General features: G+C 39.0%; 1 protein-coding gene across 2 annotated transcripts; it reads left to right on the top strand.

Annotated features, from left to right (window-relative positions):
* Positions 1-168: 168 nt before the first annotated feature.
* Positions 169-21704, top strand: hgh1 (HGH1 cochaperone). 2 transcript variants are annotated; one of them, XM_030133501.1, is made up of 11 exons: positions 169-310; positions 5431-5549; positions 8653-8791; positions 8869-9006; positions 11200-11351; positions 15823-15923; positions 18606-18704; positions 18947-19038; positions 19205-19327; positions 21191-21381; positions 21452-21704. In XM_030133501.1, exons 2-10 carry the CDS (start codon positions 5440-5442, stop codon positions 21365-21367), a joined length of 1131 nt encoding a protein of 376 aa, XP_029989361.1. In that variant the 5' UTR covers positions 169-310; positions 5431-5439; the 3' UTR covers positions 21368-21381; positions 21452-21704. The 2 variants fall into 2 exon arrangements, with proteins under 2 accessions (XP_029989361.1, XP_029989360.1); XM_030133500.1 differs by having other exon boundaries at positions 21191-21704.
* Positions 21705-25495: the final 3791 nt, after the last annotated feature.

A 25495-nucleotide genomic window follows, 5' to 3' on the forward strand; every position in this document is an offset into this window, starting at 1 on the left:
CTGAGTGTTGTTGATTTATTGTGTTCTTTTTGTTTGTCTTTTGTTCTTGTCTCCTTTTTCATAGTTCTGATCTATAAATGTGTCAAGTGAATGTATCTTTTTCATTGTGTTTGTGTTTAGATTGTATGTTTAAGAAAAAAAAAACGGATGTGACGCAAATTTGTCGCGACCCGGATGTTCATGGTGTGTTTCCACAGGCTAATGCTAATGCGCTTCCTCTATCGCCTTTATCCATGAGATGTTTCTAGCATTAAGATAAATCAATATGGCAGCGCTATGAAACCTGACTGAACCTGTTATCCAGCTAAAGGTGAGACCCATTAAAAATTACGTATCAGTCAAGTTTCGCTAATTAACTTATTTTATTAGAGATCCACCCTGAAAACAATTGTCAGTAAATCCCGTATTTTCTCAAGTTAGGTTAATGTCAATGTACGGCGGCGTATTAGGGCCACATAAGAAAAAAAACGCTTGGCACTACGAGAATAAAGTCGTTATATTTCGAGAATAAAGTCATTATTTAATAAGAATAAAGTCGTAGTTAAAAAAAAAAAACAAACAAACCTCATTATTTAACGAGAATAAAATCGTTGTATTTCGAGAATAAAGTCATTATTTAATGAGAATAAAGCCGTAGTTAAAAAAAAACCTCATTATTTAACGAGAATAAAGTCGTAATATTTTGAAAATAAAATCATTATTTAATGAGGATAAAGTCGTAGTTTACAAAAAACCCTCATTGTTTAACGAGAATAAATTCATTATATTTCGTGAATAAAGTCATTATTTAATGAGAAAAAAGTCGTAGTTTTAAAAAGCTCATTATTTAACGAGAATAAAGTCGTACTTTTATGAGATTAAAGTCGTAATATTTTGAGAATTCGACAGAGTTTCCGGTTTTACAGCGAAGGCAGTAAGCGAAGCAGCAATGTGTCGATGGGGGGACAGGCTTAGTATTTGACCGTGCGTAAACCCTAAATGACAGTAACTTCACAAAATGTTCCAAGTTCTACATTATTCGATGAGTGGGTACGACTTTATTGTCATTATATTATGACGTTATTCTCGTTAAATAATGACTTTATTCTCGAAATATGACGACTTTATTCTCGTTAAATAATGAGGTGTTTTTTTAAACTACGACTTTATTCTCGTTGATAATGATTTTATTCTCGTAATATAACGACTTTATTCTCGTAGTGACAAGCGTTTTTATTTTCTTATGTGGCCCTAATATGCCGTCGTGTCAAAGCGTATGTGAGCAATTTGGAGAATTATAACGAAAATGACGCATAAGTATCTCGAATAAAATGTTTTAAGTGTTGTTGTTTTTTCACCAGTCGGTGACGACATGAAACTAGGTCCACACATCTAAAACCTGGTGTGTACCCGCTCAAAATTGTTTCCCTGGCTGCGGGAGCATAATTTCGACTTTATTTAATGCCATAATTATGTCTGACCATGGGGATTTCTTTTTTCAGTGGTGGAAAAAAAAAATCCCCATGGTCAGTCATAATTATGAGATAAAAAGTTGAAATAATGAGATAAAAAGTCATAATTATGAGATAACAAAGTTATAATTATGAGATAAAAAGTCAAAATCATGCTCCTGCGGCCAGGGGAGACAATTCAGAGTGGGGATATGTACCTTGGCACAACACCAGTCTCTGATTTCTAACATGTTTATTTCAGAATGCGAAACCTTTATTTTTAATGAAGATATAGCGGGGGGTTTTGTTTGTTTGTTTTTTTTACATCTAGACTTAGATCTGGTCCATATCAATAATCAGTACATTCAGACAGATATTGTTTATGGCTTGGCAATATTGCCAAAAATTTTGTCATGCTTTAAAAAAAAAAGATATCATTTAGTATAGGTAAACATGAAAAAAAACAAAGCAAAATAGATTGCTTACATGTTTAACCAATAAAGACCCAAACATCCACCATCTACCAAGATCATCTAGTAATATAAAATGTTTAATACCTGTTGATCCACTAATCTATGTAAATAACTGGTGTCAAATACAGTTTGTCATCTTTCATTGTCATCAAATATGACCCATTTGGACATTCAGAGGCTCCATTGTTACTGTGGATACACCGTCATCTTCTAAAATATTGATTCACCAGTAAAACCCATCGAGATGGATCAATGACAGTGGATGGACACACTGGGTTTATATTCAGTTAATTTGTTGAAAAAAATCAGTTTTTGTTCAGTTTTCTCTATTTTTTATATAATAATCCTCAATTTTACTCTGAGCTTTCATGAACAACTACATGATTATTATTATCATTTATTTATTTGCACATATAAACATGAAATAAGACGAATACATGCACATATCTCTCTTGGTAGAGAGGAGGGTACAAAAATGTGCAGGTGAGGTCGGAAACCCAAAAGGCTTATTGAATGACCTCACCTTGACTTAGCTGTATTTTAAACAAGATTATAGAATATCATTTACATACCTTACATGAAGTAGAGGGATAAATAAAAATGACATAAAAGTAAAAGAAATTATTATGGTTGGTTGGATAATGGTTATATATCTATAAACATAATTTCTTTCAATAACATAAAGAGTAGAAAGAAATGAATAATAATGATAATGCAATAAAAAAAAACAAGTTTTGCTGTTCTGTTAATTTTAACAGTAATCTCTTTTTGAATATAGCCATGGCGGTAGGGCTGTCGGCTAGGTTGTGGTGTTTGTTCCATAATAGTGTCCCCCTGTATTTGATGGTGTACTACCTTCTCGTGGTATTGCATTGGGGTCGGTGCAGGTGACCTGCTTGTCTTGTTGCATGCGAGTGAAAACTTGAATTTAAGCGAAAGTATTGTTGAAACTGTTTTGGTAATACATGACTCTGATGGATGGCTTTGTATATGAAGATGCAGATTTGTATGATGTTAATATCAAATATAGTTAAGGTTTTCAGTTTGGAAAGCAGCGGGGAGGATGGGGCCCTGACATTTGAATTTGTAGCAGTTCTAACAAAATGTTTCTGGAGAAGATGAAGCTTATGGAGACTGGTGGTTAGCCCAGACGAGATTGCAGTAGGTTAGATATGGATATATCAGAGTGTAGTATAATGTAAGCAATGTGGATCTCTTGATGAAGGAATTGACTTTCCTGTTAATTCCTACAGACTTTGTTACTTTTTTGGCAACATAGTTAATTTGTCCTTTCCAGTTACAATTTTCATCCACCATGACACCTAGGAAGCGGACAGAGGATACACTGTTGATTTCAATGCCATCAATAAAGAGCTTTGCTTCATTCAGATTGTACATTTTTCTGCCTGAAAATTAGTAAATTAAATGTTGGAAAATACCTGATTTTCTTTGAAAAAAACACAAGATACAGAAGATAATATTACAATAAATGGTGGTAAACCACTTAAGGATGGTTAAATACAGAGAAAAATGTATTTAGGAACTGCAACAAATGTCACACTAGGTCCTTATGGGTTAAGTCTTAGTCCTGAGTAAAAGTCGAAGAAGCCAAGTGTTTACTTGTGCCAACAAACACATTGGAGAACATTTTACAAGTCTTTTTTTTTTTTAAATTCAATTTTTGAAAATTTAATTCTATTGATGAAATGTTTTTTCAACATGAAAATAGACTTAAAATTGAGTAAAAGAAGTAAATTTTGAAATGTATTTTTGTTTTGTATGTGTAATTTTGCTGACAAAGTAAACAAAATGAAACTCAGGCTACCCAAAATGAATCTATATCATGTATTTACTACAATATTGTAATAAATACATGATATAGATTATAAAATAATAAATACATATAATATATATAATATTATAATATAATATAATATATTAATATAATATATATAATATATATATAACATATAATATAATAAATACTTAGTCCATTTTCTTCAAGGCCACCTTTCAAAATTCTCAAGGTCCTGAACTTTGAAGCATATATGTACATCAAAACAAACACCCCAATTTAAATAAACAAATAGATTAGAGCTATTCATTTCAATAACTGCAATGATTAACATGTTTCAGCAGCAACAAATTCTTTAATTAACTAATGCAGGAGTTTCTCATTTCTTTAACATCCATGACAGAAACATAAAAACTGGACTCAGTTTAATGGATGAAGGTTGTGTGGTCTGATGAGTCCACAATGACCCTGGTCCAGAGGTGGGTGGAGTATACACCCATCATACCCATCATGTACCCATCATGTCTAGTGTCAAAATTACAGACCTGTGGGGTCAGTGATTACCCATCATGCCTAATGTCTACAGTACAGGCCTGCGAGGTCAGTGATTATCCATCATGCCTAGTGCCTACATTAAAGGCCTGTGGGGTCAGTGTTCTGATCTTGTGTCGCTTCAGTTTTTCACATTTATTTTATCAGCCCCCCAAAAACCCCCCAGAAATTTACAGAAATACATTTTATGACATTGCATAAGCAAATTGAAATGATGAAAACATGAATGCATACATTAATCACAGGTAAAGATGGGCCAATGAAATGATAGTGTGGGATTTTTTTATGGGGCAGTCTTACATGCAATATTTGACTGCACCACCTTTAGTTTTGATTACAGGAAACATTCACTTTCACATCTTTTTTGCCACATAATGCTTATGTAGTGTCACAATAAGGTTCATAATATTTTTTCCATCCATAGTTGCATTAATTTTTGATTATTGATGATGAAGAATTGGACCACTGCATCAAGTCTTCATTACATCCCAAATTAGAGTCTGGACTTTATGGTGGCTAATCCATATATGAAAATGATGTCTCATCCTCTCTGAACTATTCTGTCACAAGCCAGATGACCCTGATAAAATTCTGGCGTCCAATCTTTTAGACGTTAAAGACATGAGGGGCTACTTAGTGCATCGGTTAGTGTTAAATAAACAGCCTGGACCAAAAAAGGAACTGCCAGGCTTTAACTAAGCAAATAGTTCAGATCCTTCCATAGGTAAGTACTGCAGTGGTTAATAGTGTTTGAGCTATAACAGGTTATTGGACTCTAACTGATGTAGTAAGTAGCCTCTCATGTCTCTAATGTCTAAAAGATGGGACAGTGTATGTGTGTGATTAGTGAAACCTGTGCTTTACTTGTAAAAGGAGGAATATTCCTTTATGTATTCATGTTAATGCATGTTTTCATGTCTTTCATGTCATTCCTGTCAAAATGTCCCATTTAAGTTAAAGGACATGGTGTCCACATTAATATAATGTTTTGGACATTTTCTCTAAATAAATGTTGGAGAATTAGGTTTAGTAATTTGTTGGCAAATAAACAAATGTATTTACTATAATTGCCATTACATAAAACAAAAATCAACATAATCAACAAACCAAGGTAAATGTGTAAAAGTTAAAATGTAAAAGTTTGTTTCTTGTACCTTGTCTGTGGTGTTTGTTGGTCCAGATTGTGAAGATGCTGAGTGACTCAGAGGCTGCAGAGTTACTCTCGTTTCTGACTTGTCACACTCGTCTGGACGTCAAAGCCCAGGCGATGGAGTGCATTCTGGGATTGTCTGGACACCGGTAGGATGACTGAGAACTGATTTATCATGTCAGGGCCCGACTCTGTCCAAAGGCTCATTCTTCTTCTTCTTCCTCTTCTTCTTCTTCTTCTTCTTCTTCTTGTTATTATTGTTGTTATTAATATTATTTCATTTTTAAACACAGTTTCAATCCGGGAAGTGAACTGACATCTTTCTTGGTAGAAATACATGGGTTAATTGACACTAGTAAAACCTTCTCTGCAGATACAGGTACACCCTGTTAAAACTGTTTTTATGCCTTTTTGTCATATTTTCTCAGGTAATTAAGGGGCCATGGTGCCTCTAGGTGCTGCTACAATTGCACTCAAAAACTGTTTGAGTTGAAATTCTTTCAAATATTTGATCTGTTCATCTACATCTTTGTTCCATTGGTCTGTTAAATATTTGGTTTGAGTCCCACCTTGAACCTTCACCATGAATCACCTGATCTTGCTACTAAGTTTTCCTCATTGATACCTCAGGACAGGGAAAAAACCTTTTCTTTTCAGAATTTTCTGGAGTTATTGTTTGTATGTGTTATTATTTATTGACAGTCTGAAGATGAATTATACAGATGGATCTAAGAGTTGCCAAAGGACATGTAGTTTATGTAAATATTAAAAAGTGTTTCAGTTTTTCAAATATTTGGAAGGGCAGGATGAAATGGACAAATGTAGTAGTTCAATTCAGCATCATTACCTGTGAAATCGGGCGACTGCAGCAGATTTCCAGTCCTGTTAGAACAGTAGCATGACTCAAGTTTTCAAAAGAATGGATGGAGCATATTCCAGTAGCTCAGTCATGAACAGGTCGTTAACGGCAGCTGAAGGCCCGGGGTCATCACCCATTGGGTTTGGGTCAGCACCGGGGTCGACCCTTCATCTGGTTCACATGAGGGTTTATCATTGACCTAAAGGAGGGAAAGTTCAGATTGAATTTAGAAACTGTTGAGTGGTTTTCTCTGGTTGAGAATATAAAATTTTATCAGGTGTTTCAGGTGAATTCTGGAACCTTCTAATTGAATGAACTGAAAGGAATTTGCTGCTTCGACTTAAAACCTTGGGGTGATTCTAGACTCTGTTAGGGCCCTAAGCAAAAATTAACAGGTAACAATTCTTCAAATTCAACCTATGATTGTTCTTCTTTAGCATACTTTTCATTGTTTACAATAGGACCAATGGAATAGCTTCAATAGAGGATTTGACTTGTGCTAAACCTGCACTGGCTACTGAAAATATGTTCAAATATCAAAAAACTACTTGGCTTACGCAGAGTTGAAACACTTTAGAAAATACACACATGCACAGCACATAGCCCAACAATTTATAAAAATACAGCCTACTATTTTAGAATCCAAATTTCTTGACATCTAAATATCATATGAATGTTTGGTGGTGGTCGGAAGGGCCGTAGGCACGAATTGGCAGCCATGCCTCCATCAGCCTGCCCCAGGGCAGCTGTAGCATAAAGTATACTGTATATGTAGTTTACCACCACCAGAGTGTGAATGTGTGAGTGAATGAATAATGGATCCACTGTACGAGCTTTGAGTATACGTTCATAGAAAAGCGCTATAGAAATCTAATCCTATAATACACTGTCTGCAACTTTTAGCTTCTAGCTATATTCTTCCTGCCTGATAGCTTAACTAACAAGTCACCTCCTGGTGTCTCATTCACTCCTGGCCAGCGCACCCTCGATTCAGTCACGTCACGATCAACTGGGTACACACTGCTTTGATAGTCAAGTTAACTAATTTTATTGTTAAATGTCAAATTAAACAGAAGAAATACTGTGATGGTAATGCAAGTAAGGCTAGACTAGCAGCATTTAATCACTTGTTGTATTTAATCATTGTTTGTTCCACGTACCACAGCTTATATGAATAAGTTGTGATAAAGAAAACACATGAAAAGGAGAAAATAGACAAAAGCACACCGGGAGTTGCTGCTGTGGACTCCTCCTCCTGTCATGGCATTATCTGCAGATCCTGCCTCGTCTGTTGACTTTAACATGTTCTTGGTTTGTTAAATGTGTTTCTATTCCTGCCTTGTTCCTTCATTTTCCATAAACCTTTGCTCCTTTGTCCTGGTTTGACTTTGTAGGACTGTAACCTTCCTGGGACTGTTGTGTATTATATATACATCAGTCTGAGCCATAACCTCCCCTTTATCTACTTTACCTTCAACAGAACATATAGAACACATGTATGAAGGTCCTGTTGTCAAGTCTCTGAGCAGTCGAGTCCACACCAGTCTCAGCAGTCTTGTCTGTGCCAAGGTTATAATAGTTTTAGATTTTTCATTATATTATATTATATTATATTATATTATTATATTATTATATTATTTATTTAGTTTTGACTTTCTTTTCTCTAATTCAGTTAGTTTTAGTTTGTTTTTAGAGCAGGTTTGCTAGTTTTTATTAGTTTTTGTTTTTTTCTAAATGCTTAGTTTAGTTTAGTTTTAGTATTGTCGTATATTTTCTCTTCCTCGTCATTGTATTCACATAAATCCTGTACAGGACTCTGCTGCTTTCTCCCAACTTTAGTCTCTGTGTTCCAGGTAAAGTGGGGACGAGAAGACAACTAAACGACAACTGACGGACCGTGAAGTGCCGTATGGTGCCTCAAGCTAAAATTGCTCGAGTGAAATAAATCGATTTCATATCAATCCGATATTGACGAAAATGAAGGGAATTTTATTCAGAATTTTTATATTTTAGTTAGTTTTGTAAACACACAATACAGTTTCATTTAGTTATCATTTTTTTATTTTAATTCTAGTTTTTATTTATTTTAGATAACGGAAACGTTTTTTCAATTCTAGTTTTCGTCATTTCGTTAGTTTTCAGTAACGATAATAACCTTGGTCTGTGCACGACCCTCATTTACATCTGATAACCAGTATCTAAAGGATCTAAAAGGAACATGAACTTTGACCAACTGCATGTTTCACAGTAACAGTGGTATGCTCCTCCATCCCATGAAGCCACTGAATAGAAGGTCAAATGTGTGTCAGACAATGTTAGAATGTATGAAAGGGTGAAGCTCAGAAATTTGATGAAATGTTGAATGTTCTGATGAATGAGTGAATGTGTTGTAGGGATGGCCGTCGTTTCCTCCACTCCAAACCTGACATACTGTCTGCCCTCTTTGAGATGACCTCTGACCCTTCTGTTGCCATAGTGAAGGACTGTTTCCATGTCTTCATCAACCTGTCAGCTGATGAGACACTGCACAAGGTGACGATCTGACACCAAAGAATTCAACAGATTTATACCAAAAACCTATACTGAACAGCCGTGTGTGTGTTGTGCAGGTGTTGGTGTCACAGGTGTGTGTTCTCCCATCGCTTCTGAAGAACCTGGTTGATCCAGATTACCTGTTCTCAGATCAGATCTGCACCATCTTATCCAACCTGAGCCGCCATGAACAGACCTGCAGGACCGTGTACCCCGTAGGTTTTAAACTGAACATCAACAAATATAAAAAGACAAATATAACATATAAATGCTGTATGTACCATATATAATACAATTAAAAAAAAATCTTGTTCTCTCCCACCTGGGCAGTGTCTCCTTCAGACTCGGGTCCTCTACCAGAGGCCTGGGAGCCTGAGGGTTCTGCGCAGGAACTTAGCTGTTTCTAGGATTGCGCTCTTTTGGACAGAGATCTCTAATGTTGTTCCTGGTACCTGCTGGAGCCGTCCTCTCAGCTGGGGGGTCACTGGCCCTAGTGCCCCGATCACTACTGGTACCACTGTTGCCTTCACACCCCACATTGTCTCTGTCTCCTCTTTCAGCCCTTGGTATTTCTCGAGCTTCTCGTGCTCTTTCTTTCTGATGTTGCTATCACTTGGGATCGCTACATCTGTCACTACCACTGTCTTCTGATGTTTATCCACCACCATTATGTCAGGCTGATTGGCCATCACCATCTTGTTGGTCTGGATCTGGAAGCCCCACAGGATCTTGGCCTGTTTATTCTCTATCACCTTCAAGGGTGTCTCCCATCTGGACCCTGGGGCCTCCAGTCCATACTTGGTACAGATGTTCCTGAACACTATGCCCGCTACCTGGTTATGCCGCTTCATGTATGCCTTGCCTGCCAGCATCTTACACCTGCTGTGATGTGCTGGACTGTCTCAGGGGCTTCTCTACACAGCATACACCAGGGGTCTTGTCTGGTGTGGTAGACCCCAGCCTCTATTGCTCTGGTGTTCAGGGCCTGTTCTTGTGCAGCCATGAGTAATGCCTCTATGCTGTCTTTCAGTCCAGCTTTTTCCAGCCACTGGTATGTTTTCTCGATATCAGTCACTTCTTCAATTTGCCGGTGGTACATGCCATGCAGGGGCTTGTCCTTCCATGATAGCTCCTCAGGCTCCTTGTCCTTATTGGGCTTTTGTTGCCTGAGGCATTCACTTATCAGTTGGTCATTGGGGGCCATTTTCTTGACATATTCCTGGAGGTTTGCCATTTCCTCCTGGATAGTAGTTCTGACACTTACTAGTCCTTGGCCCCCTTCCTTTTGCTTTTGTACAGCCTCGGTACGCTGGACTTAGGGTGAAACCCTTCATGCATGGTAAGGAGCTTTGTTGTCTTGACATCAGTGGCTTCTGTCTCTACCAGTGGCCAGGATATTATACCAGCGGGGTATCTGATCACTGGTAGGGCATAGGTGTTAATGGCTTGGATCTTATTTTTGCCGTTCAGCTAACTTTTCAGGACCTGCCTTACCCTCTGTAGGTATTTGGTTGTGGCTGACCTCCGAGCTGCCTCCTCACAATTACCATTTGCCTGTGGGATCCCCAGGTATTTGTAACTGTCCTGCATGTCTGTAATGTTCCCTTCAGGTAGCTCAACCCCTTGAGTTGTGATCACCTTTCCCCTTCTAGATATCATCCGCCCACATTTATCTAGTTCGAATGACATCCCAATGTCTTTGCTGTAGATCCGAGTGAGGTGGATCAGGGAGTCAATGTCACGCTCATTCTTGGCATACAGCTTGATGTCATCCATGTAGAGGAGGTGGCTGATGGTTGTTCCACTTTGGAACTGGTACCCAAAGCCACTCTTTGAGATGATCTGGCTGAGGGGGTTTAGGCCTATGCAGAACAGCAGGGGGGACAGAGCATCTCCTTGATATATACCGCATCTGATGCTCACCTGCGCAGTTGGTTTTGAGTTGACCTCCAGAGTCGTGTTCCATACATTATTTTTTTATTTATTTATTTATTTGGCTCGTGGGACTTCCGAGGCAGCTGATGGGTACTGGTGGGCCAGGCGTGCTGCAGCCCGAGCGGTTGTGGAGGCAAAAACTCAGGTCTGGGTGGAGTTTGGGGAGGCCATGGAGAAGGACTGTCGGTCGGCCTCGAGGAAATTCCGGCAAACTGTCCAGCACCTCAGGAGGGGAAAGCAGTGCATCACCAACACTGTTTACAGTGGAAGTGGGGAGCTGCTGACCTCGACTGGGAATGTTGTCGGACAGTGGAGGGAATACTTCGAGGATGTCCTCAATCCCGCCGTCAAGTCTTCCATGGAGGAAGCAGAGGCTGAGGTCTCAGAGGTGGACTTGTCCATCACCCAGACCCTGGAGGTTCTCCACGTCTGTTCCATGTTGGTGTTAACTCTGATGTTTGTTCCTCTTCCAGGTTCTACAGGAGCAGGTGGGCATGGCCAAGCTAGTGGAAGTTTTCTGTGATGAAGGTTACAACCCAAAGGCCAACCTCCATTACATAGGTCCACTTCTGTCCAACCTGACGCAGCTACAGGATGCCAGGAACCAGCTGATGGACAGGCAACGGTTGGTAAATGCAGCATGGCTCAGCCAGTAAAAGCAGCATGGGTCAGTTGGTAAACACAGCCCGGGTCAGTCGGGAAACGCAGCACAGGTCAGCTGGTAAACGCAGCCCAGGTCAGTCTGTAAACACAGCATGGGTCAGCCGGTAAACGCAGCACCGGTCAGTCAGTAAACATAGCCCGGGTCAGTCGGTAAATGCAGCCTTCATGTGACGCTATAATGACATTTAGTATCATAGTTTTACCATGGTAAATTTTTCTCATATTGTGATGAGAGAAAGAGTAAAATTTTTTTGTTTTTGACCTTTATTTATCCAGGTAACTCAATTGAGAACTAATTCTGGTTTATGATGATGACCTGGCAAAGACACAGCAAAAAAACAGGACAAAGAAACAACAAAAAGGGAAATGGCAAACATGAAACCATTGTGAACAGTCACATGTATAAATTAAAACGGCATATACATTTCAGTGTTTCCTGTGAAATTGATCTGTTGGTGTAGCGGTGTAATGGGGGTGGGTGAGTGCACGCGCACAGTTGGGGGGGGGTGGGCACACGTGTGTGTTTTAGTTGGTGTGTGTGTGTGTGTGTGGGGGGGGTGTTGGCTGCACGTGCGCAGTTCAGCTGGGGGTGGGGGGGTACACACGTGTGCGTTTTGGTCGGCAACTGCACACGTTCATCGATTTCTGTCCTACTTATAATACTATGGGGGTACGGGACGGTGCAGTCCGTGCCCCCCGCAGAAGTGAAAGTGAAACTTAATGCTCATTTATCTTTTCCCTGCACCCTGAAGCTTCGCAAACTTTCATTTGAGGGGGCAGGATGTTTGTTCTGGCCTATTATAAGTTTAATACGACGGACGGTGATGTTTTTTTTGTTGTTGTATGAAATGTTTGGTGTGGCGACATGGATTTTGCCTTGGCACTGCACCACGGCAAAACCTTACCAGCAGAAACACTGTATTTACAAAAATAAAAGAATTCCCATTTTTCAAAGGTGGATGGTACTATTGTATAAATAGCACTAAATAGGCAAAAAGAGGAAACTGGAGCAAGAGACAAAAAGACCAGAGTTTGACTTTATTCAAATCCATCTGAAGGCTGAAACAGACCACAGGGTAAAACAACCACAAACACAAGGAAAAGTGTCCATAAATGAGTCAGTAGTGATGAGACCCTCAGTCCAGAGGAACCCTGGGACATGTCCACATAGACAGCGTTAAACCCTCAGTCCACGGAGCCTCTAGCAATGTGGAAAACGTCTCGCAGTTGGATCTCCTGGTCATGACAGTAAAGTTGGAAGGATAAAAGTGTCAGTGGCCCAGGTTTGGTTGTGCCTTTATAAAGTCCAAACAGGTCTGGTTCTGGTTCTGCTGCCTTTGTAAAGTCCAAACAGGTTCGTTCTTCTGTTCTGGTCTCATAATGTATATGACTGTTACTGCATCTAAAGTCGATGGTGATGCTTCGTTGTCAGAGGTATTGTTTGGTGTCACATTCAAAGATAGAAAACCTTTGACTTTTCCTTCAGGGGATGGAGACGCAGTCACCGACAGAAGTAACAGGACGTTTGAAGGCCTTTGAACCCTCTGTCCTGAACCTTCTGATCAACAGCTTGTTTGACCACAGATGGATCTGAATCAACTCAAACTCTGGTCTTTTTGTCTCTTTGTCCAGTTTGTTCTTTTTGTATTTTTAGTTTTATTTATAACCTGGTTCCATCCACCTTTGAAACATGGGAGTTGTGGTCTTTTCTTTAATGGTCTTCAGTTTTGGTCCAGGACTGTAGAACTGTCTTTTGTCTTGTTTTCTTTATGCTGAATCAGAACAGAAATACTTATTGTCTTTATTTTTAATTAATTTGAATTATTTTTCTTTTTTGTAATGTGTATTCTTCATTTTCTGGATTTTAATCATAAATAAAGAAAATCAACACATTTAAGTCGTGAAGTCAGAGACTACAGCAATGTTTTGGTTTTTACATCCTTTAATGAAGTTTTTGTTTTATTGCGTATTTTACATCACTTTTATCCTGTTGCATCTTTTACAAATAATTGACAACCAAAATTAAGAAATCATTGGCAAAGTATAGAACAGAGGTCAGCAACCCTGGTCCTCAAGAGCCACAATCCTGCATATGATTCAAAGGATAAGCCTATCATCAAGCTCTGCAGAAGCCTCATAATGACTGTCAGATGTGCTGGAAGAGGGAAGCATCTAAAACATGCAGGGTAGTGGCTCTCGAAGACCAGGGTTGGTGACCCTTGGTATAGAAAATACAAAACAAAGGAAACCAGTAGGGGTGGGAATTTTTTACTATCTCATGATTTGATTACAATTTTTGGGGCTACAATTCAATTCAAAATCGATTTTTGATTCAAAATGATTTTCAATTCAAAACAATTTGATTCATAGTGATTTCTACTTAAATCAATAGGTATGCGAAGGATCCTCATGATCTACTCCGGTCTGCTTTGAAAGACAGAATGACAAATGCAGACATTAAAATGTCTTTTTCACATTTATTAAGTTTTAAACATTTATCCATGCTTGGCAAGGAGTTTCGTGAGGCACAGCAGTGTGCATTGGTTTGCCACTGATGGCTAACTCGGCACCGTGTCCTTTAGCTCTGCGTGATACCTGCTGAAAGACTGATCTCATGAAATCTCATTGGTTGTGACGCCAGTTTATTGCATTTGGCATGCTATGTGTAAGCATTTTCATCCTTTCACATATAGAGGGTATGCACGTGATGTCACTGCTAGTGGAAATCACCGCAGTTACACCCACTGAGTCTAAACTTAAGAACAATATTCAATAAAAAATGGGGAAGAGCTGTTGTGCAATTGATTGTATGAACAGGTTTGAAAAGTAGTCGGAGCTATTGCTTTACAGGCACCGAAAGCCAAAGAAAGGAGAAGCAAATGGATCCACAATTTCAGGCAACCAAACCTAGATTTGTGGATCCCGTTTCATGTCAGGTAACATTAATGTATGCTGTATTTTTGGGTAAAATCATACCTTAAATGATGTATTGTTTTGGCTAATGTTACTTCTTAGTAAATCTCTTGGTTTCATGATCAGATCTTTCATGGTTTTTGTCTTCATTTTGTGATTATGAACCTTCTGCTCTACATGATTTGTAAACTAACTTAAAATGAGGCAAACTTAGTTTTTCAAATACGGAGGTACTGGAACATAAAGTGTATTAGGGCCACATAAGAAAATAAAAGCACTTGTCACTATGAGAATTAAGTCATAAAATATCGGTATAAAACCTGCAATTTTATGATAATAAAGTTGAATACAAAAAGAATCACAATGTCTTGAGAATAAAGTCATAGTTATTAAAAAAAATCATCATTTAACAAAAATGTCATTCGTTTATGAGATTAAAGTTGTCATATTCCGACAATTAAGCCATAATTTTACAAGAATAATGTCGCAATTTAAAAACAGGTGGGAAAAATATCATAATTTACCAGAATACAGTCATACCCTGCTGGTCCACAGCAGTAGTATCTGTGTTGTATAAAGTACTTGATATTAACTAGACGTAAATATCCTTAGTACCAGTAGATGATGCATGTATTCACTGGGGTTAGTACACGGTCTACTGTAAATGGACTTTGGATCAGTTGGTTCTCTGCCTAGTTTTGGACGCTGGTTGTCAGTGATGATGAAACCTTGTATATTTGTTTCAGGTAAAAATAATGACGATCCCCTACACCCTGGATGTCCGGATACTCGATTTCGGGTCACATGTCAATGTTCGTGGGCCACTTGTTCTTTGGTAGCTCGTAAGGATCCATGTCTAGTCCAATTGTCCTTAATTTAATTTCGTATTTCACATTTTCCCGGTCTCGCTGTGTTTACTGCTATTACTCCGTCATGTTGAGCAGGTTGGTTTTTGCCACTCAGTCTGATTTAGAGGGGCGTGGCCCAGAGGAGAAGTGACATATGTGCATACCCTCTATTATTTAACACCATTTGATGGCATGTCAATGCGCTAGCCACTAATTGCGCTAACTCTAACTGCTAATCGCGCTAGCCGCTAACCCTACCTCCTCCATTAGTTTTGTTTGTTTTGGTTCTTACCGCACATGCGTATGTTCCAGAACTGGCTGCATGATGATGTCAGGACGTCCGGCGTACAAAACGGAGGCAGATTTGTCTTATTTTTTAAAATTGATTTTAGGACATTTTAAATCGATTCTGAATCGTAGTAAATGAAAATCGTGATTTTTATATGAATTGATTTTTTGGCACACCCCTATAAACCAGTAAATAGCACCTTTATAACACCATAACCAGTAAATATCAGTGTTTAGTTGACAGTTGAACTGGTGTTTGTAGATGTCAGAGGTGATAGTGTGGTTGATGGAGGGTTGACCAGGTTTTCATGTTGTTTGCTGCTTCCTGTTCTGTGGATGACACTAACACCAATGGTAATGGTTCTGGTGGTGTTTGTGTTTCAGGTGTGTTGTTCAGAGGTTGTTACCCTTCACTCAGTACCAGACGTCAGCTGTGAGGAGGGGCGGAGTCATCGGAGCGTTACGTAACTGCTGCTTCGACCACGGTGATACACACACCTATAGAACAGACAGACACACACACCTATAGAACAGACAGACACACCTGTAGAACACACACACACACACACACACACACCTCTATACAACTATGCATTCATAATAATCCAGTGTAGTTGTTATGTTTGGTGGTGTCACATGTAAAACATCCACTAGATGGCGTATTTGGACACATACACGTATGTGCGTCCAAGGTACTAGTTATACCTGGGAGTGAGCACAGAGAATACTAGTCATAATAACTCATCACTTTACCATCTTAATACTAGCACAAACATTACATTCATGTCAAACACGAAAAACTGGATTAATAGGTGGTGGGCTGAACCCCAATATCTCGTTTTTGATCAATACCGAGAAGCTGTGTGTGATTTCTTTGAATGATGATGTAGTAAAAAATCATTCAAACTCCATAGAAATAGTTTCCTTCGTTGCCTCGCGCACTGACATTAAATATAGTCTTTTTAAAATTATTAGTTTTGAGCAGGCAAACCTGCAGGACAGCTAAATGATAATGAGCGATTTGCGTTAAGTTTCATGGACACCCAGGAAGTAAACAACTCAGGTTGCCTCTCACTTCTGTCTCTTGTTAACACCATGTCTTTGCTATCGTCTAAAATAGTGTGTTGATGGGAATATCTTTTGTTGGGATGTACTTGGAACCAATCTGCCAGATGAGACAGACAGTATACAAGCAGTCAAACGGATTAGCTTTGCATTTTAGTCATGTTTTCTGATGCAGTGGTGTATCATGAACGTATGGTATGAATGCTTGATAACACAGTAGGTTGTGTAGATGGTATGTTGTGTCTTACGGTTGTATGTATGTATGTGTGTGTATGTATGCAAGTTGTATGGTTTTTGACTTTACAGATTATTCAAATAAATTATATCTTGCTTGATGAATAGCTTGTGTGCCCCTCTCAATCAATGCATTGTGACCTACACAACACACTAAATGAAAACACCCATAGCAGTCACTCAACATTCAAGTTTTCATCAACACAATAGACAATTTAGTTTTTTTTATTTTTGCAAAAAATACAATTGCTCATAGAGACAACAGGACATGGTAAGGCACTACATACATCAGCGTTTACAAAAAACTTAAGGCATTAAAGTAATAATGCAATATTCATTATGATAAAACATGAAAAAAAACAGGCATTAAAATAATAAATACATTTCAGAACGCAATAGACAATTACACACAAGGGCAACACCACATACCTCTGTCTCTCTATCATAGGCAAAAGTTACACAGTTAAGGGACCCTAGACATGGAGACATGTCCCTGTCCTACCCACTACCATACCATCGAAAAACACCTGCTCCAGTGACACTGAATCTGTTGGAGCACCACAGAAAATCAGGTACATTCAGGGAAGCATAACCAACCCTGCTATACTAGCATTATTGAAAAAGAAGTGCTGTATGTATGTAGTCCCAGATGAGAAAAGCCCCGTCACCCCCTTTTCTGAGACCAGCTGGGCAAGGTTTGTGCAAAGGTTAGGATTCTGCACTCAGCCTTGGAAGGTTCCCATCCATCGAGGAGAGCATCACATCCACTCCCAGCTGGTTTGCCTAATATGTGAGAAAAATCAAAATGTTACTGACAATAACAGAAAAAGGAGGAGAGAAAATCTTTCAAATCTGCCTTGCCACACTGTGAACGATAAGTGTTCTGGTCACAAGAATCGGTGTTCTTCTCCATCATAATACATAGTGCTTGGTTTTACTTTGCTTGTTTGTACTGTTCTGACAATGGTAACGAATGATACAAAACCCTATTCAGTTCATGCCTCTGAATATTTCATTTCATTTTCTAGAGTTTGCATTTGAGCTATTGGTTAACTCACTGTACAGAGTAGCACATTTCATGGCTATTGTTGTCACGATCGTAAGGAATTGAAGGGAAAGCATGGCTCACAGTCTGTAGCATATAAAAATAACTACAACAATATGCACATATTCAAGATATATTATGTAATTACAAAGCAAGCCATACCTTGATCGTTGTCTCAGGAGGATGAGTGCATTTGTAGACTGTTTATGTTCCGGCTCTGCGAAGACGCTCTTTCAACAAACTATGTGATTGGCCAAAACAATTACACGAGGTAACAACATGAATTCTGATTGGATCCTATCTCACCACGCTTTTGCTCATAAAGAATTGTATATTATTCTTTATGGAGCAAATGCTCAGCTGGGAAACAATCAGTAAGGCTATTCAATTTATTTTAGCAATTTGTTTTGAGAAAATCAGCTTCACAGCGAAGAGGTATCGATCAACTTGTGAATGGAACGAGATAGACTGACTTGGCCCACCACCTATAAGTGTGTACATGTTTGTCAACTATTAATATTTAACAGGTTACACTGGTTGAACTTGGTTACACAGGTTACACTGGTTAAACTGGTTCCACCGGTTAAACTGGTTACACTGGTTACACTGGTTAAACTGGTTACACTGGTTAAACTGGTTACACAGGTTAAACTGGTTACACTGGTTAAACTGGTTACACTGGTTAAACTGGTTACATGACACATGATGAGTCAGATTAGAATATTAATTACATAATCGGGAACGGGAAGACAAAATGAAGGCAGTTGAGTAAATATTGCAGCTGATCCATCTGTCTCATATGTAATGGACCATCCTTGTTCAGCTCATCATCAGTGGTTGTTGAGTGACTCTGTGGATGTCCTGCCCTTCCTCCTGCTGCCATTGGCTGGACCTGAAGAGCTTACAGATGAGGAGAACCAAGGTGAGCGAAGTTTACCTGGACATGGGCCTCAGTGTCCATGGCAGCCTACACATGTATAAATTATTATTATTATTATTATTATTATTATTATTATTATTATTATTATGATGTAAGAAATTGATCGTGTTCATTCAGTAAGTCAGGATCTGTTTTTCACTGTTCACATATTTCAGAGGGTTCTCATTTGTACACTTAATAGTTTTTGATTGGCTGTTTGTTTGTCATGTGATCCTGGTTCTCAGGTCTGCCAATAGATCTGCAGTACCTTCCAGAGGACAAGAAGAGAGAAGATGACCCTGATATCAGAAAGATGCTGCTGGAAACGCTTTTACTGGTACTAAACACACCTGATTTATGACTTGGGGGGGTGGGGGGGGGGGGGTGTTGTTTACTAAACTTCAGTCCAGTTGTGGGGTTAGGGTTGGGCTTGGGCTTTTGGTTGGGGTTGGGGTTGACTCTATATTTAATCAGACTTTACTAGTTCTGCTGTCTATGTGTAGCTGACAGCGACCAAAGTTGGCCGACAGACCCTGAGAGATAGGAATGTTTATCCTATCATGAGGGAGTTTCACCGCTGGGAGAAAGACGTCCACGTCAGCGCAACCTGTGAGAAACTGATACAGGTAGGACATTTAGACAAGAAACAACTATTAGAAACACACCAATAGAGGGTATGCACGTGACATCACCGCTAGCCGAAGTCACCGCAGTTACGCCCACTAATTGGCAGAAAGAGGGAGATGAGTGGAAGCATTAGCTTCAGTACTGTCTAAACTTAAGAACAATATTCAATAAAAAAATGGGGAAGAGCTGTTGTACGATTGATTGTATGAACAGGTTGGAAAAGTGGTCAGAGCTATCATTTACAGGCACCGAAAGACAAAGAAAAGAGATGTAGATGGATCCACAAATCCAGGAAACCAAACCTAGATTTGTGGTTCCCGTTTCATGTCAGGTAACATTAATTTATGCTGTATTTTTGGGTAAAATCATACCTTAAATGAAGTATTGTTTGGGCTGACGTTACTTCTTAGTTCTTGGTTTCATGATCAGATCTTTCATGGTTTTTGTCTTCATTTGTGATTAAGAACCTTGTGCTCCGACATGATTTGTAAACTAACTTAAACTGAGGCTAACCCAGTTTTTCAAATACGGGGGTACTGGAGCATAAAGCAAATTAGGGCCACATAAGAAAATAAAAGCACTTGTCACTATGACTATAAAGTCATAAAATATTGATATAAAACCTGTAATTTTATGATAAGAAAGTCGAATACAAAAAGAATCATAATGTTATGAGAATTAAGTCGTAGTTATAAAAAAACCTCATAATTTCACAAAAATGTCATTCATTTTTGAGATTGAAGTCATCATATTCCAACAATAAAGCCATAATATTACAAGAATAATGTCGTAATTTAAAAACAGGTGGGAAAAATATCATAATTTACCAGAATACAGTCATACCCTGCTGGTCCACAGCAGTAGTATCTGTGTTGTATAAAGTACTTGATATGAACTAGACATAAATATCCTCAGTACCAGTAGATTATGCATATATTCACTGGGGTCAGTACACGGTCTATTGTAAATGGACTTTGGATCAGTTGGTTCTCTGCCTAGTTTTGGACCCTGGTTGTCAATAAAGATGAAACCTTGTATATTTGTTTCAGGTAAATATAGCGATGATCCCCTATACCCTGGATGTCCGGATACGTGATTTCGGGTCACATGTCAATGTTCGTGGACCACTTGTTCTTTGGTAGTTCATACAGATCCATGTCCAGTCCAATTGTCCTTAATTTAATTTCAGATTTCACGATTTCCCGGTCTCGCTGTGTTTACCGCTATTACTCCGTCATGTTGAGCAGGTTGGTTTTTGCCACTCAGTCTGACGTAGAGGGGCGTGGCCCAGGGGCAAGTGATGTACATGCATACCCTCTGTAACTAACAAAAACACGCCAGCAACTATTAGAGACACACCCATAACTATAAGAGGCACACCCACAACTATTAGAGGCACACCCATATGTATTAGAAACACATCCACAACTATTAGAAACACACCAGCAACTATTAGAAATACACCAGCAACTAATGTACAAGCAAACCAGCACAGAAGCACTATGACAATACAACAGGCATGTCTGTAGCGGCTTAAACCTCAGCATCAGCATCAGCATTAGAATCAGCTTTAGCATTAGCATCAGCGTTAGCATCAGTGTTTGGCATCGGCATTAGCCGATGCCAAACACTGGATGGCTCAGCATTGGATGGCTCAGCTGGATGGCTCAGCATTGGCATTAGCATAAACAATAGCATCACACTGATCAGAACACTGAGGTCAGCAGACAGCTCTGCACAAGGATCCCACTCAGGTGTGTTCTGATACATAATGAGGTGTAACGATCAGGGTCAATGTCTCTTTCAAACAGTTCTGTCACTCACTCACTGTGGTTGTGCCCTCTGTGTTGGGTCTCCTCCAGGTGCTGATTGGAGACGAGCCAGACCCAGACCTGGAAAACTTAATGGAGGTTCAGATTCCTGAAGACATAGAAGAAAAACTGAAGGAGGCCTATGCCAAAGAACAGGAGGAGCTCAACAAGGAGGCAGAGGAGAACAAAAGACAGGAGGACAGACGGACAGACGAGATGGATAGATAGAAGACAGGAGACAGGTGGATGGACAGATAGAAGACAGGAGGATGGACAGATGGACAGACCAGATGGACAGATAGAAGACAGGAGGATGGACAGATGGACGGACCAGATGGACAGATAGAAAACCTCCTCTGGAGGATCACTGTTCTCTGTATTCTTTTATTCATCTCCATGGTTCTGTCAATGGTTCTGTCCAAGTTTCTTTCCATGGTTCTATTCGTGGTTCTGTGCATGGTTCTGTCTGTGGTTCTTTCCATGGTTCTGTCCATTCTGACCCTAACAGTGTAACTACCAGAATCATTTGTTTTCTATCATTAAAAGTATGTGTCCACATGCAGCTGTAGGTCCATGTGATCATTTCCATGGTTTTCAGAGACTTAAGGATCGTAAACATACACAAACGTCTATCGACCAGACTCGGCGAGTCCTTTTTACTGATGTTCTATTTGTGATGATCTACACTGTACTGGAATCTAAAAGAGTCTTTGATTCCCAATAGTTCTGGAAACATCCCTCCATGCATTTGACAGTAAATACTGATCATAATCCAATCATAAATGATGATGTACATATGGGAAGTCCTGCTTCTTGAGTTTACTGGTGACAAAGAGAAGCGTGCAGATTTCCTGTGCAGTTGTCACTTTGGTAAATGATGTATCTGAGTACATTGAATACTACTTAATACTACACCAAGTGTGAGGAAAACACATGCTGAAGTTCAAAAACGTGCACAGTACAAATATTAGTACTAATACAAATACCCATAACAGTTCTGGTTTTAACAGTTGTAGTTCAGTTTGGTGTGTATCCATGTGTCTCCCCTCCACCAATATGACAGACAGGAGGAGGAGCAGAGAGGAGGACAGACCGGAGGAGGAGGAGAGAAGAGGTCAGACAGGATTAGGAGCAGAGAGAAGGACAGACAGGAGGAGTAGAGCATCCTCTGGGTCCGCCCACAGCAGTGTTGTGTCTTTGTGGTTGTGTCTTCGGTCCTACTGGGTTCAGGAAGCATAGCAGCATGTCGGCTTTCAGCAGCCTCCGTTACCATGGTTACATTTGTATGAAGAGTTGAGTGGAGCATGGGATATCGCCAAAACTTTCAGTTTATGAAAGTTCAAACAGTTCACATTCCTTTTTACACAGTTTCTGGTATAAATGTAAAACACTTGTGATCCTTGGTCTGTGACCTGCATGAAGTTGGCCCCCCACCCAACAAAAATCTCTGGATAAATAGTCTCATTCGTTTGTGCTTTGTTTGTGCTGGTTTGTGCCGTTAAAATTTTCATTCATGCTATTATGGTTATTGAGTTAACAATTCTTTTATAGGTAATTCTGACGTCAGCCAGCCCCCCACTTGCTCCAAAAGTAACCGAAATGGTGGCATTTGTTTGTGCTTCATTTGTGCTGGATTGTCCTGTTTAAAGTTTCGTTTGCGCTGTTAGCGTTAACCCCGTCCCCTTCCGCTCCAAGTTAACTGCAAGAAATGGTTTTGTCCGAGTTTCCCGTTCATTAAAATGCATTAAAAACACGTGAAGCACAAACCAGATTCTAGAGATTAAGTTGTGGTTCATGCTTATCTTTTTTCCCACCTCATTCTGTCTGTTTGGGTGCATTTTTCATTCAGCCTCCAGTTAACCAGTCAAGCTCTTGGGATGTCACCCTGAACAAGAACTCCATGTAAATAGTTTTACATGTTTTGCTTGTTTTATGACTGTAGAAAACAACTGCAAGGATATGATTATCATCAGATCACTTAGCTATACCAGTATTGTTGGTTAATGTTGAGATTTCCTTACACATTTGTTTTGCTGTGCTTTGACAAACTGCTAAGGCTACACATGATATTTTTGGTAGCAGCTGTTTTAGGTTATTGTGCTAAACAGTAATTATTTGAGTGATTAGTATTAATTGGTTTATAAGACATTGCTTTTTCAGGTAGCTAAAGTGGACAGAATATCAAACCAAATATGACTATTTAAAGATGCACCTTCAAACAGTTAAGTTACTAACAAAGCGTTTCATTTATTACTCATTTAAAATGTATTTATGTTATGTATGACTTTGTAGCTAAATTAATTAGTTTCTTTACTTTTAAGTTAGTAATTTTTTTCCTTCCCTAAAAACTGATCTTGAACAGATTATTCCTTGGGGAACTAAACACACTTTATTTTATTTTAATTTGAACATTACACTACCTTATCTCTGCAGAAGAAAACATAGAGTTGTAAACACTGCATTATTTCATCACCTGATGGGACACAGTCTGTAATGTACTGTGAATAATACACATGTAAACAAAAAATCCAAATCAGGCAGCTCTCTTCTGACTTTCAAAGTAATGCTTTCTGCATTGTCCCTCATAAAAACAGTAAAGATCAGCTCATTGAACAAAATGTAGAATGTGATATAAGAAGACCGTTGAACATTTTGTTTATCTTTGCAGTGAAACATTTAGCAGGGCCTTAATGTTTACAAGTGAAACAGTGATTGTATCTCATTAGCAGAAGCTTCTCAAACCTCTTAGCAGAAAGTGTGTTTCTTCAAGTAATGAGCACCAAACCTCCTTTAGTACTGGAAAAAAAAGTAACCTAATTACAGTAATATTACTAGCAATGCACTACTGGCCAGCACTGCGTACAAACAATAAAACTGTAGATCGATAAAATAAGCCTATATGTGTAGAGATATATGTATGTATATCTATAGATCCCTGGTCCTCAACCCTGGTCCTCGAGAGCCACTATCCTGCATGTTTTAGATGTCACCCTCTTCCAGCACACGTGACAGTCATTATCAGGCTTCTGCAGCATGTGATGATAGGCTTATCATTTGAATCAGATCTGTTGGAAGAGGGATACATCTAAAACATGCAGGATAGTAGATCTTGAGGACCAGGGCTATAGATGGATACAGACATGCATTTGAAGTTGATGACTGCATGAATAAAAATGACTAAGGTTTGTAGCACTGACTTTATGTGCAAAATAAAACGTAAAAATATCTGTGTTTTAAACAGCAATACACAAAAAACTATGAACTGAAGTAAGGATTTTATGAGGATATTTACAAGCATGAATTGTACCAAAAAGTAAGAAATGACAAAGTAATACTGCAAATGAATTAAATGAAGCAATGAAGTGATGACTTTTGTGTATAACACATCATGTGGACATATTTTGGTGTTTTTTGATGCTTTTTTCTGATGCTGTTTTCACTACACGTCGTTGGTCGTCATTCATCTCACAGATACATAATGTCCAAATGTCCAAGAGCATCCTGGGTCAAGCCTCCCTGGAAAGCAAAGAGTGCCCTCAAAGTAAATGTGTTTCCTTGGAGCACCAGAGCGGAGGGAAATTCACTCAAAGGGAATTCTCTCTGCAGCTCAAAATCATCATCAAAGCATACTGTTGAGTCAGTTTTCTTTGAGAAGGTCTTCTACACATGCATTTGTGTTTGACTCCCGTAGTGACAGAAAAACTTGAGTCCAATGTCTTTAATGCTACCACTATGAGGTGCACTGTATTTTAACAACAGTAATGACAAAATGGGATCTTTGTCACCTAATTCCCAATCATTTCTCTCTTGTTTTGCTTTGTGTAGTGTGGCCAAATTAGATAGATGGCTTGGTTTGGGATCTCCAAAGTCCATCAGCTTATTTACCTGTGATGCCCGCCATACATGGGGTTCCATCCTGTCTTCCCATAGTTCTCTGGCTATCCGCACAAGCATGTTTCCAGACATGAAACGCTTTGAACAGCCAGTGTGCAGGGAGTCATCAGTGTTGTTGATGCAACATTTGAACACCATTGGGCTCTTAATTGCTGGCTCTATCTCACATGTTATGTCAAGATGACCATGGCGCTCTTTACAGTAGCCCCTGATTTCACTGTAATTGTGACTGATAGATAGACCTTGGCTCTTTTATAAATAAATATGCAAGGACTTTTGACTTCTTTCCAAATCTGCTCATTTATGGCAGGAGTCCAGGTGCCAGGCTTCAAATGGCATATTCTTTTTTTTGTTTTGTTTTAGAGAATTTGTCATTCTCAGCCTTTTCTGGAATAAATTCTCTCCATTTGTCAAAAGTGTTACTTTAATACATTAGCAATATTTTGTGAGCAATTTTTGAGT

The sequence above is a fragment of the Sphaeramia orbicularis genome, chromosome 5, assembly GCF_902148855.1.
Source record: "Sphaeramia orbicularis chromosome 5, fSphaOr1.1, whole genome shotgun sequence".
NCBI classification, from domain to species: Eukaryota; Metazoa; Chordata; class Actinopteri; order Kurtiformes; family Apogonidae; genus Sphaeramia; species Sphaeramia orbicularis.

What these genes read in the sequence shown, in the direction of transcription:
- hgh1 (XM_030133500.1), top strand. Translation starts at nt 5,440, where the DNA reads ATGCTGAGTGACTCAGAGGCTGCAGAGTTACTCTCGTTTCTGACTTGT. An exon ending in CTGGGATTGTCTGGACACCG is followed by an intron (nt 5,550 to 8,652) that starts GTAGGATGACTG and finishes AATGTGTTGTAG; the next exon opens with GGATGGCCGTCGTTTCCTCC. An exon ending in TGCTGGAAACGCTTTTACTG is followed by an intron (nt 19,039 to 19,204) that starts GTACTAAACACA and finishes GTCTATGTGTAG; the next exon opens with CTGACAGCGACCAAAGTTGG.